This window comes from Candoia aspera, chromosome 2 (assembly GCF_035149785.1).
Source record: "Candoia aspera isolate rCanAsp1 chromosome 2, rCanAsp1.hap2, whole genome shotgun sequence".
Lineage (NCBI taxonomy): Eukaryota > Metazoa > Chordata > Lepidosauria > Squamata > Boidae > Candoia > Candoia aspera.
The window spans coordinates 9,449,621-9,462,783 of record NC_086154.1 but is presented as its reverse complement, the minus strand read 5'-3'; the positions used below and the strand labels follow the sequence as shown (position 1 = coordinate 9,462,783).

Genomic DNA, 13,163 nt, shown 5'->3' with positions numbered 1-13,163 from the left:
ATCAATCCCAGGGCAGTGGCCGCCCCCACAGCGCGCCAGTTCATGCTCTCGGTGCTGCGGGAGCCTAGCCAAAGCTCCTCACACCCTCCCTGTGCCCCCCTCAGCCTCTCTCACTGGTCGATGTTGAGAAACACTGGCTTAGGCTGACAGATCATCTTCCTATCTTGGCCAGGATGAGGGATCCTTGCAACCTCTTTATTGCGTTACTGTGATGCATAGTATGAAGATGGTCTCTAAGCTGCAGCTAGGGCACAATGCAATAGCCAGATGGTAGGCAAATAGGACCACATAATACCAATCCTTAAGTGCTGCAACAGCGGCTTGTGAACTACGGGGCCCAATTCAAGAAGTCAACATTAGTCTATACAACCCTCAATGGCTAATGGCCACCTCCCCTAACACACTCAACCCATGAGGCTTTCAGTTGGAGTGAGCCCACTCATGGTTTCAGCAGAAGGTCTGGCCCACAATGGGGCCTTCTTAGTGGTGATACCCTGATGGTGTAATTCTCTCCCCCAAGAAACATATTGGTGGCTCCACCATGGTTGAATTTTAGATGACAGTTCTGGGCATCCGTGGCCAGCTAGGCACCTGTAGGGCAACAAGCTGCCTTTACGTTATATGATCTGTACATTAAAAAACATTAAAGAAGCTTGAGGAGAGAACTCAGGAGAGGAACTGAATGAGTGTCTGGATTGTGGGAAGAGTTTCAGTCAGAATTCCAGCCTGGTGAAACACCATCTTGGGTCCCTTTAATCCCAATGCTGTGCCTGAGGTTAGTTGTATGTTAAACCATCAAGGTGGAAAAGATCCAAGATGAAAACCACTTTTGATTCCTGGCAAGTCCGAAACCTCGGTTAAAAGGCTGACGTTTTAACGTGTGAGAGTGAAAAATGGCACTGCACGAACACTTGCTAGCTGAATTGTATAGCTGATCAGGTTCAACAGTCTACATATGATGTGGTTGGGAGCAGGGGCGTCCATGGGAGGAGGTCAAAAAAGTCAAGATGGTTGGCCACGACTGCACGATCGAAGCCCTGCCTCTTTTTTATGTCTGTAAGAAGAGGGCCGACCAAGGGCAAGGTGGGTGGATGATATTCTAGAGGTGACGGACTCGTCCCTGGGGGAGCTGAGGGTGTTGACGACCGACAGGAAGCTCTGGCGTGGGCTGGTCCATGAAGTCACGAAGAGTCGGAAGCGACTGAATGAATAAACACACACACAAGAAGAGGCCAGATAGGAAGAGTGTTGACGCTTTTGAACTTTGGGGTTGGAGAAGACTCCTGAGAAGACCGTGGACAGCCAAGAAGACAAACCGACGGATCACAGAACAAATCAACCCAGAGTTCTCACTCGAGGCACAAAGGGCCAGGCTCAGATTATCCTACTTCGGACACACAATGTGAAGACCCCGCTCTCTGGAGGAGGCTCTGATGCTGGGAAAGGTGGAAGGAAAGGGAAGAAGAGGAGGACCAGCAGCAAGGGGGACAAACTCAGTTACAGTGGCCAGGGGGGCACCACTGGAAGACTTGAAGGATCAGTTGAGGGACAGATCATCATGGAGGAAATCTACATGGTCACTAACAGTCGACAACAACTTGATGGCATGTAATCAACCAGTCAAGAAGAGGCAGGACTTCAATCGCATGGTTGCAGCTACCATCTTGACTTTTTAAAACTCCCTGTGGACAGTCTGCTTGTGAGTTATATTTCAATATACTGTATCTGGAAAGCATCCAGTTGGGGAAATGGCTCTTAGCACTTTTTCAATTTCATTTCCTTCTCCTGTTCTTCTCTGGGAGGCCTCTTGAGTGCTTGTGGTTGTAGTAGGTGGCAAGGATGATTATTTTTTATTATGATTATTATTTTATTATTATTTTTTACATGTTGATAAAGGTGGTGGGTACCCCCTTGGGAGAGCTGATTTGGAAAACAGCTGGGAAAGTCAGGAAAGAAATATAAGCTTTTTCTGTCCGCAGGCTCAAGGGTCTATGATAGTGGAAGTGGTATGAGAACACCTGCAATTGCTGAAATGACCAGCAGTTCAGTTCCTGCCCTACAAGAAGTGGAAACAACCATGAGGACCATGTTCCCGGAAACCTGGATATGGATGTTGAAGGATCTTAGGTAATCCAAGGATTTCATGTTTGGCGAAAGGGGTAAATCTTCAGAGAGAAAGATGGCTGTTACTAGATACTGTATAACAGTGTTGCTCAACCTTGGCAACTTGAAGATGTGTGGACTTCAACTCCCAGAATTCCCCAGCCAGCCATGGCTGGCTGGGGAACTCTGGGAGTTGAAGTCCACACATCTTCAAGTTGCCAAGGTTGAGCAACACTGTTGTATATACTTGGATAAGCCCATCCGCAGATAAGCCAACCCTTGAATTTTTAACCAAAATACCAAGAAAAATGTGCCACCCCAACCTGCATTTTCCATGGTATTTTTGGTAAAATTTGAGGGTTGTCTTATCCGCGGATGGTCTTATCTGCAAGTATACCTAAGTATTTTTAAAAAGTATTACTGTATATACTTGCAGATAAGCCCTTCTACAGAAAAGCCAAATCCAATATTTTGGGTGCATTTTGGCACCTAAAATCCTTGGCTTAACTGTGAGACGTATGATAGTTACAATTGTGCAAATGCATATATAGCCATTTTTAATCTTAGTGTAAATAATCATGAAATGGTTACCTTTTTAAAAAAAGATAAAAATGAAGCATAACCACACAGATCAAAACTTTCTGCAATGTAATTGCTAGACGAATCAAAACCACCTCTCTTACAATTCACACTTAAAACTCTCCCAGACAGCAGTTGCAAATTGTGGTTAGCAGCATGAATATTGTCGTCCGACAACAAAATTCAGATTCTCTCCGTGGAGTTGAGAATGCAGAACTCAACAAACACAGACACACTGGAACATCTCATTGGGATCCCCATTTAACAGACAAAGTGCTATCTGGACATCTGGAAATTCCCACCTGACCCCTCCCTGTTGTATCTGAAGTAGTCCAGATGAAGCCCTTAAATTTATGTTGTTGTTTTTTATCTGTTCAATCGTGTCCAATTCTTAGAGACTGCCTGGACAAGTCCCTGCAGTCTCCTTGGAAAGATTTTTTGGAAGTGGTTTGCCATTGCCTCTTTTCTAGGGCTGAGAGAGAGGGACTGGCCCAAGGTCACCCAACTGGCTTCGTTCCTAAGGCGGGACTAGAACTCTCGGTCTCCCGGTTTCTAGCCTGATCCCTTAACTACTACACCAGACTGGCTTTAAATTTATGTCAGCTGTATGTTATTTACATCCATGTATGCAAATGATATAATTTGCCTGATCTGTATAATGCAGACATGTTTGGTAGCCTGCCTCTGAAATACCACAACCTCTATATTAATAAAGAGATTTAAATACCAAAATATTAGGAATCCCTTCACAGCCCTGAAGCTGGATAAGCACTGGATTCCCAGAACTGAGACCTAAGGACACGGCTGACCTTATTCTTGCTTGCCGTTTTCAGAAAACTTTGCATACAGTATACAGGATTACTCCATTGTAATCTCTAACACCAAGCTTTAAAAGGCAAGGTTGAACATCCTCTGTGACTGGAGGCTGCCAGACAGGAGTGTGGATGGGGATGCCAGAGTCTCAGCAGAACGAGCTGAAAATGTTGGGCACTTTTTTCTTAACACATTTTGGTGGGCTGTGACGAATTTAAGGGGAAAACTGGGTGCCTTGCTTTGTAACAGTGAGAGGAAGAACTGAATCTTGTTCCTAAGCAAGAACGACCACCGGGGTGTGTGTGAAAAAGTCAGTATGGTGGCCGTGATTGCACAATTGAAGTCCCGCCCCTTTTTGCAATGCAAGTAAAAAGGGGTGGGGCTTTGACTGCACGGTGATGGACGCCACCGTGACTTTTTTGACCTCTCCTGTGGACCCCTCTACTTCTAATCCCCCGTCTCCCTTTTTACTCTCTTTCTAACACCCTCTCCGAAGCTGTAAGAGTCCTTACCCAAGGTTTGAACTTGAGTTTCGAAATCAAGCCAAGGGGCTGCAGGCATCCCTAAAGTCCAGTATGGTTGTTTTCTCACCTTGCCATGCCAAGAAAATGCTGCTTCGTGAAACACCTCCTCATCTTTTGTTCACATCTGTCCCTCAGCGGTGAAGGAAGCAGAGAGACTGAGGTCACTGTGCCCGTCACCATTCCGGACACCATCACGGACTGGAGAGCAGGGGCCTTCTGCCTGTCCCCAGCGGTGGGCTTTGGCCTGGCCCCAACCACCTTCCTCAGGGCCCTCCAGCCGTTCTTCACTGAAGTCACTCTGCCATACTGTGTAACGCGAGGAGAAACCTTTGTCATGAAGGCCACCATCTTCAACTATCGGCAACACAGTCTCCAGGTGAGGAGCACTTCCATATCTGCAATTTCTGGCCCCTTTCGGTCTGCACCGATCTCTCTGACTGCACGCCCACATATACTTAAGCCACAGTTTGTTTGAAGTACCATTTCCCAAAAGAGACAGGAAAAGCAAAAACAAGTAATCGTGGCTGGCTTATGAGTTTCTGCTCTTTTCTTCTCTTCTTTTAGCTGCTCTTGCGTTTCTCTTTGATGGAGTAGTTAGAGGCTAGGGCAAGGCAGAACAACAAACCAGGATTAAACCAGGAAAACACCAATTATGTGTCCTTTTGCACATTCTGGGAGTTGAAGTCCACACCTCTTAAAGCTGCCAAGGTTGAGAGACACTGGCTTAGGTTGAGGGTAGGGAATGTGTGGGGTTCCAGGCATTGTTGAACTACACTTCCCAGCATCCCTCAGTACTAACGGCTATCCAGTGCTGCTAGGAATTGTAGTTCAGCAAGATTTTGGAAGGGCCCAGATTCCCCACATCTGGCCAGAGGCCCATCTGACATTTCCTACCAGTTGTGTTAATCTCCTCTCCCTCCTTGTTTTGTGAGTCTGTGATGCAGTGGTCATCTAACTCCTTCCTGGTGGTTAACAGGTCTCCATATCGCTGCTGCTTTCACCTGACTACGACGCGTCCCCTGTGGAAAAAGAAGAGGCTTCTTATTGTCTGCCTGTGGATGGGAGGAAGACAGTGTCATGGAAGGTTATTCCGAAATCTCTAGGTAAGCAGTGAAGCTTAACGTCTCAGCCAGCGACAGTCAGTGGAAGGAAAGATTGTCCAACATTCTGTGGGATCACCCGTTCTGTGTATAGAAAGAGGGGAGTTATTACTTGACATCCAGAGTAAGTGCGAGCCAGTTGCCAAATGCCCAAATCTTGATCGCCGCAAGGGTGCTGTGATGGCCGCAACTCCGAGGACCGGTCGTAAGTATCCCTCGCTCAGTGCCATCATAATGTCAAACAGTCACTGAACGAGTAGTCGTTAACCGAGGACTACCTGAAGGTATGTTGCCAAGCAAAGCAGTGGCTTCTGCTATCTTACTTACTTGCAGTAACATCATTGGGCACCACAAAGCTCCCGTGGGGAGGGCATCTGTGGAGCTACGTGCCTTCTGACGAATGGGTGCTTTGCGCCTGCCAACTGGTCTGTGATATACAAGCTCCCCATGGCAGCCATTTTGTCAGGAGGCCCATCATACCTTCTTACAATTCTCAACTTGCCCCTAACTCCAAAGGTTTGCTACCCCTGTGAGATTTGCAGCCCTCTGCTGTTAAATAGCTGTGTGAGATACTGTGGGAAGGCTGGGGAAGGAATGAAAGCAAGAGACAGAAGGGGAGTTTGCTGGCTGCTTACGTCATCAATAACTGAAACCCGGGTGATTCTTACTTCCTTGGGCTTGCCCAGCTGCCCAGGGCTTCACCTTATGCAGCTTAAAAAGCAAGACAGCTTGAAGAAAAAACATGAAGTTGTCCTTTTCCTCCTCTGCAAGCAGTCTGGAACAAGGGAGAGAAAGAGGGAGGTGGTCAAGCCCCTTTGGGATACGCATGACTAAGTGTCCATTTTGGTTCTAGGGGAAGTGAACTTCACCATCACTGCAGAGGCCCTGAAATCCAGCCAGCTCTGTGGGAATGAAATTGTGGAAGTGCCTACCAAAGGCCAAAGGGACATCGTGGTCAAAACCCTCTTAGTTGAGGTACGTACGGGCTGCTTTCGCCTTCGTGTGTGGAGGGCAAGGGTGGGGTGAAATTAGTGATATATTGAAGCAGTGTTTCTCAACCTTGGCAACTTTAAGGCGTGTGGACTTCAACTCCCAGAATTCCCCAGCCAGCATGGAATTCTGGGTGTCGAAGTCCACACATCTTGAAGTGGCCAAGGTTGAGAAACTCTGTATTAAAGTGAGTAATGTTTCCTAGTAAATTCATTCCTAGGGTTTTCTGGATAACAATACAAAATACATTACTTTTTTTTAAATTTTTGCTTTTGCTTTTAGTAAAAAAAAGGTAGGTTAGCCTGTTATAGGGTTAATAAGCCTGTTTTGCTCCTTTGTCTCTATTAACCTACAAAAGCTTTATTACCTGTATATGCACACACACAATCATACAGGCACTCCTTGACTTACAACCACAACTGGAACCGGAATTTCCATCATAAGTTGTTACGGTTGTAAGCCAAGTCACCACGTGACTGGACCCAATTTTATGACCATTTTTATGGCAGTCGTTAAGCAAGTCCAGCTTCCCCAATGGGTGTTTTTTTGCCAGAAAAAGGCAAAAAAAGTTGCAAGACATGATCACGTAATCACGGGACGCTGCAACTGGTCATAAACGTGATCATAACCGCAGGGGTGGGGTGTGATGTTTTGCGATGCTCGGAAGTGCTTTATAGGCCGTAAAGCACCCATTTCAAGGCCGTCGTAACTTCAGACCGTCGTTAAACGAATGGTTGTAAGTCAAGGACTATCTGTACTCACATTCCTGCTATACCCTGGGCAAGGGATGGACAGGGGTTGGGGAAGACAGGTGTGCTCTTGTCCCCGCCCCAAGGTAAACCAGTCTAGGAAATCAAAGTTACACATGCCAACACTACTTTTATTATAAGGTTATAGTAACAGAATCCTCCAAGTCTGACTGCGCTTCCACTCCCTCCCTTTATCTTTGTGATCTTGTCTTTAAAAGGAAGCTCTTCTCTGAGACGATTACTCGGGTTACAGATCTGCCCCCGCTCAGATTTCTTTTATCTGATTTGGTCTCGGTTGCCGCTCTTCCTCCTGTTCCTCAAGGTTATTCTTTCTGCCCGTTTTGTCTCTGCAGATGATAGTTGCGTGCACAAATGGGGGGTCTTCCCACAGAGACCTGTACAGTTGTCTTTTAAGTCCTGCCAGCGACGTCTGTCAGACTTTTTTTCCCCCATGGGGAGTCAGCCTTTCGCGGACCGTTACGTGGCATGATGAGCAGCAGCTCTCATCTTAGGTGGACGTCATTTCAGACCTGGTCTAATCTGGGTGGATTGCTTCCCTGTGACCTCTTAAGCGGCAATGCTTAGTATCTCTGCTGCCTGGTATCCCAACCTGGTTGGGCTGCCTCCTGTCTTTCACCCTCCACACCTGCATTTTTCTGTGGGCTCAAGTTCTGTCCATTTGTTTCTCCCAATATTTTATTCCTTGTAACAACACCAAAGTTTCTCCTTAAAAAATCAGAATAGGGATTTTTTAAAATTCAGGTGATAATTCAGGGATTTTTAAAAATATCTAACATTCATTTTCACTTCTTTCCCCCTTCTTCTTCCCTTATTGTGAAGCCTGAAGGAATCGAGAAGGAAGTGGTCATCAACAATCTACTATGTGGAGCCAGTAAGTATCAGCCAGAAGTCTCCCCTTTCTCCTTCTGCAATGCAGGTAGTCCTCGCTTAACAACCATTCACTTAGTCATGGTTCAGACTTACAATGGTGCTAAAAACTTACAACCGGTCCTCACATTTATGACCATCACAGCATCCCGTGGTCATGTGATCACCATTTTTGACCTTCCCAGCCAGCTTCTGGCAAACAAAATCAGTGTGGAACCGTGTGATTTGTTTAACAACCACATGGTTTGCTTAACACCTACGGTGATTCACTTAATGGCCACCACAAAAAAGGTCGTAGAATTGGGTTGGATTCACTTAATGACCACTTCACTTAGCAACCAAAATTCCAATTGTGGTCATTAAGTGAGGACTATCTGTATTCCTTTCACAATTAATGCACAAAGTCAGCTCCAATGTGAGCTCTCTTCTCTGGCCTCCAGATGTCTTGGAATATAATTCTCATCATCCCTGGCCAGCATGGATTATTGTGGATAAGGGTGATGGGGACTGAGTCCCTACTGATGCTGAATTGGGAATAGCTGGATAAAGTAATGAATACAGAGAGAGTTACATAATTTTCCATAGGAGGTTACTGGTTGTTCTCCAGCTATAATTCCAGATGCTCACTATGGTGTATCAAGCTTTGCTGACTTGAGCTATAATTTCTCCCATATTCTCAAATTTTCCATAAGGCATCTTTTCCAGGCCTCAACATATTAAACAGCTGTTTATTGCACGTCAGGCTTGGACCACAAAACACTATGGTCCAATAATTATTACAAGTAAGGAGGGAGCTTAAAATGTACCTTTTAGCCAGGCCTTTTACTCCAGAGCTTTTTCTGCTGGACATTTCAAGCCAAGATTGAACCTGGGATCACCATGTGTTCTCGAACCGATCACCTCTAGTCCTATTTAGCATGTCACAATTGCCAGAAAAGCCATCCCATCCCTGCCATGAGTTCCCCATTAAACAAAATGGTTTAAATTGGTCTTCTACGTGAGTTTTTCTCAGCCTTGGCAACTTCAAGATGTGTGGACTTCAACTCCCAGGATTCCATGCTGGCTGGGGAATCCTGGGAGTTGAAGTCCCCATGTCTTAAAGTTGCAGAGTGTGAGAAGCAGTGCTCTACATTATGATCCTTGCACTTACAAAACCCCCCACTCAGACTCCTTTCGCTGGAGAAAGCAAACTTCATGAGCCCCTATGGAACAGGGGTGGGCAAACATGCAGGCTTAGACCTACAGCACATGCGGGTCCCGGAGTCAACCGAAAACTGAGGAGAGGCCAGTTCAAAAATGTTCCGGTTCATTGGGCTAACAATGGACAGAGACAGCAGGCCGTGAGAAGGTGAGCATTATAAGAACCCAACAGGCTCAGTCCGGACTTCCAATCTTTTTTCCTGCAGAAGGCACCCAGTCCACAACTATTTCCTTGAAGGTCCCAGAGAGGGTAGTGGAGAAATCTGCAAGGGCTAACTTCTGCGTGTTGGGTGAGTGATGCCATTACTGAAAGCGTCTGTATGCAAACTGCTGTTCCTTCTCCCTGGGAAAGAAGATTGCTCGAAAGGTCCCCAAGTTTTCATTGAAAGGTGTCCTTTAGGATGAAGTTTGCCTAGAAAGCCGCATGTGGTGATGAAATGCAGCCAAAATACAAATGCATACTCTACTTCATGCTTATGTCCATGTAGCTTTTTATTAAAAATGCACAGTAACCCGAAAGAACGGATTTTCCTAGGAGGGTGAGCTGTTTGTCAGTGAAAGAGATGATCTTAGGCAGGCGGAAGTTTCTCCTTTCTGGATAAATTTAAGAGGAGGTTAATAGATAGAGTCACAGACTTCATCGGCGAGTGCTCAGTTTTTTTGATGCACCACAGAAGGGAGATGCTGTTTAGAGCCATTGAGGAACACTTCCATTTACAATAAACAGTCTGTCCAGGACAGCTGCTTAGAAATCAGAAACTCCCTGAGATTCATACAGCCCCCACCCTGATCTTATTGTAAAAAGCCCTTAAAACCTGTGGTTTTTTTTCTGCCAGGCCTTGGGCTAGTGGATGATGGGGTTCTCAGCAGGACTTGTGGCCTGAGATACCCCACATTGTCTGCGCCACTGAGTCGTTTACTGACTGTGGTTGCTGTTTATCTCTTTTTAACCCTGCCCGCCACCCAGAGATGTTTCGACTTGGGCCGCTGTGCCAATGGAATACTTTAAATTAAATGATTAACTGTGAATCTTAAAATGACCCTCCGCTTTGAAAACCGGCATTCTTTTGGCAGAGGAAGGGACTGGTCTTCTTTTCAGATAAATCCCTTAAATGCACAGAGAGGTTGAAAGGGTCGCCCAAAGGCTTTGCAACCTTGGACTTCCCGTGTTTGAAACCTGCTTTCTTTTGCTCTTTGTGGTCCTTTCTGTTCTTGCCCTTCCTTGGGGGTCCTCTCTGCTGGTGCTCTGTCCATCCAGCCCTTCATTTTCTGACCAAATCCATCTCTCCTTCACCTTCTGTCGCTCTATGTTTCACTCGCTTTGACTGGCAACATGTCCCCGCTCACAGAAGTATTCCCGACTCTTGATGCCTCCTGTATCTTCTTGCCCACCACAGGTGATATCTTAGGCTCCACCATCCAGAACCTGCATCAGCTTCTCCGGTTGCCTTTTGGCTGTGGGGAGCAAAACATGGCCCTGTTTGCCCCCAATATTTACATCCTGGACTATCTGAACAAGACTGGGCAGCTGAACGAGGAAACTGCGTCAAAGGCGATCGGATACTTAGTGGCTGGTAAGATTCACAGAAGGAACTCTGTCTTCTTTCCTTGGGTAAAGGGAGAACAAGAGGAATTCCCTCTGATTGGCAAGATTAATAACCAGGGCCTAATAAAAAGGATCAATACATTAATCAAATAACGTATTCATGCCAATTTTACTGGAAATGTGACCTTAGCTGAGCTGATCAGCAGACCTTCAGCCTAAAGATCAATTAAGTTAATTTATAGTGGTCAATTCTGATCATTGTAGCTGCAAGTTCAGGACACATCTGCTTATCTTTTGAACCTATTTTCCATCTGATTTTAAAATGGAGAATGAGAAAGAAAAAAATTGTGGTAGTTTTCCTGTTTATTGAAGAGGGATATTTGCATTTGTTAAATATTATTTTATTTTACCACACAAAAGGCATCTCAGGCTCGGAGAAATCCCTGTTTAATCTTAGCCGATCTTGAATGATCTCAAAAAAAGCTAAATAGGATTGGACCCACAGTAGTTAGTTCTTGGATGGGAAACCACCAAGAAATTCCATAGTCAAAAGAAAATTTTCAGAAGGGGCAGAAGTAAGCATTTCTCTCTTGTTTCTACATGGGTCCATGATGCCAACAAAAATCCCTCATCTCCCAGATGTTAAAATATTTTGCTTCATTCTGTAATTGTAAAGTTTGAGTGTTCCTTCTCCTTTAATTATAATCTTTAGTCCCCTCCAGTGTCCAATTTTTAAAGTCTTATCTTTTTTTTTAAGAATTCCAAACAAAAGCATTTTCTCACAAGAAGGATTCTTTATAATTAATTCCAAAATCATATCTCAAATTTGTCTGGACCCTTAGTCAGTTTGTAACTTTCTAAAACCCAAGTTTTAATCATCCTTTTGCTGTTTATTCAAGAAAAAAATTTTTTTAAGTCCTTAAACTTGTAGTTAAAACTTTCACTAAGAATTGAAGGAAACTCACCCGGTGCTGTAAAACTTGTCGACCCAAAGGTTCCTAATAGCCGAAAAGCAGTTAATAGCAATTTCCAAAAGTGATTAGAAAAGGAAGTATGCAAGCTTCTGTCCTTCCAAATGCGCTGACCATGGTTTGAGCAAGATGGCTATTCCCTCGTCTCCCAGCACTCTAAGTCTGCTGGAGACAGCTGTCTTTCGGTCTCCTCACAAGGACCAACTGTCTGGAGCACTTGTGGGTGATCTCAAGTCCTCTCCTTGTCTAGAGAGGAATGATCAAGGAGCCGGTCTACTCGCTGGCTCTTCAGTCCACTGCGGTCGTCAGCTCTGCTTTTCACAGAGCCCTCTTCGCTCCACCATTTCTTCCCTGGAAGTCCAGGCATGGTCAGCATTTGGATGGGAGATTGCCAAGAAGTCCCAAGCTACTGGGAGGTTGACTGGGAGGTCAGAAACATATTCCAGAAGAAAGCAGTGGCAAACCATTTCTGGAATGCCAAAAAGCAAACATGGATGTGTCTGTGAAATCACCAGGCCCTGAGCTTGAGTCAAGGGGTTGGCTCAAGGGGTTACCATTTACTGAACCAGTACAAACTAACATTCATCCTCCACTGCAGGCTACCAGAGGCAGTTGAACTACAAGCATGCTGACGGTTCCTACAGTACCTTTGGCCAACATAACAATGAGCCTGGAAATAACTGGTGAGGTTCACAGTGGCAGCCTCTGAGGTTCTCTGCAGATTGACATGTGTGCATGCAGCAAATATATTTTCCATCTTTGCCAGTACATGTAGTCCTCGACTTATGACCATTCATTTAGCGACCATTCAAAGTTATGATGGCACTGAAAGAAGTGACTTGCGACTGGTCCTCGCACTTATGGCCATCACTGTGTCCCTGCAGTCACGTGATCAAAATCTGGGTGCTTGGCAACCAGCATATATTTATGTCACGTGAGGTTACGTGACATAATCCTGGGGTCACGTGATCGCAATTTCCAACCTTCCCAGACAGCTTCTGACAAGCAAAATCAATGGGGAGCTGCATGATTCACTTAACCATGGTGATTCGCTTAATGACCACCTCAAAAAATGTGAAATCGGGTGCGGTCACATGATGCCTTGCTTAACAACCGTGCCACTTAACAACAAATTTTCCAGTTCCTATCGTGCTTGTAATTCAAGGACTACCTGTACCATAAATCCCAAGGCAAGGATGTTCCTGCTTATAGAGGAAGCTGCTGTGGGTGGGAATTGTGAGCTCTGTCTCCTGGTCCTTTGTGCCCAGCAGGGACATCCACAAGGGGAATCAAAACAGTCGGGATGGTGGCTGCAAGGATGCAGTCAAAGCCCTGCCCTTTGTGCATGCGTTGCACATGCAATGCGTATAACAAACTGGCAAGGTTTTGATCACAGTCCCTTGACTTTATTTATCACCCCCCCCATGGATGCCCCTGCTTGGTCCCAGCTACATATACATGTGACTCATTCAGGTCCTGACTGCATTGCCCCACCCACTGGAGTCCACGCCCCTCTAAAAACAGTTGCCCGCTCTGCCACCTAGATCACCAACGTTTCAGTTCAAAGATCTGGAAGGGCTCTGGAAGGGCGTACAGCGGGATATACTCACAGAGTTCTCAAGAGCAGGAATCCTAAGAGGGCAGGGACCGTGATCATGGGAAAGCTGTAAGCCTATTCAGCCAAACATCCTTTTTGCAGA

At 45.6% G+C, this 13,163-nt stretch overlaps 1 protein-coding gene across 1 annotated transcript in view; it reads left to right on the top strand.

Moving 5' to 3' along the window:
• LOC134492053 (pregnancy zone protein-like) overlaps window positions 1–13,163 on the top strand; it is a 61,672-nt gene that overhangs the window by 31,182 nt on the left and 17,327 nt on the right. The window contains exons 18-25 of the mRNA XM_063296170.1: window positions 1,980–2,127; window positions 4,155–4,395; window positions 4,996–5,122; window positions 5,973–6,094; window positions 7,699–7,750; window positions 9,153–9,236; window positions 10,344–10,520; window positions 12,062–12,146. Of these exons, the coding sequence (XP_063152240.1) occupies window positions 1,980–2,127; window positions 4,155–4,395; window positions 4,996–5,122; window positions 5,973–6,094; window positions 7,699–7,750; window positions 9,153–9,236; window positions 10,344–10,520; window positions 12,062–12,146 (1,036 nt within the window). The remainder of the gene's footprint in view (window positions 1–1,979; window positions 2,128–4,154; window positions 4,396–4,995; window positions 5,123–5,972; window positions 6,095–7,698; window positions 7,751–9,152; window positions 9,237–10,343; window positions 10,521–12,061; window positions 12,147–13,163) is intronic.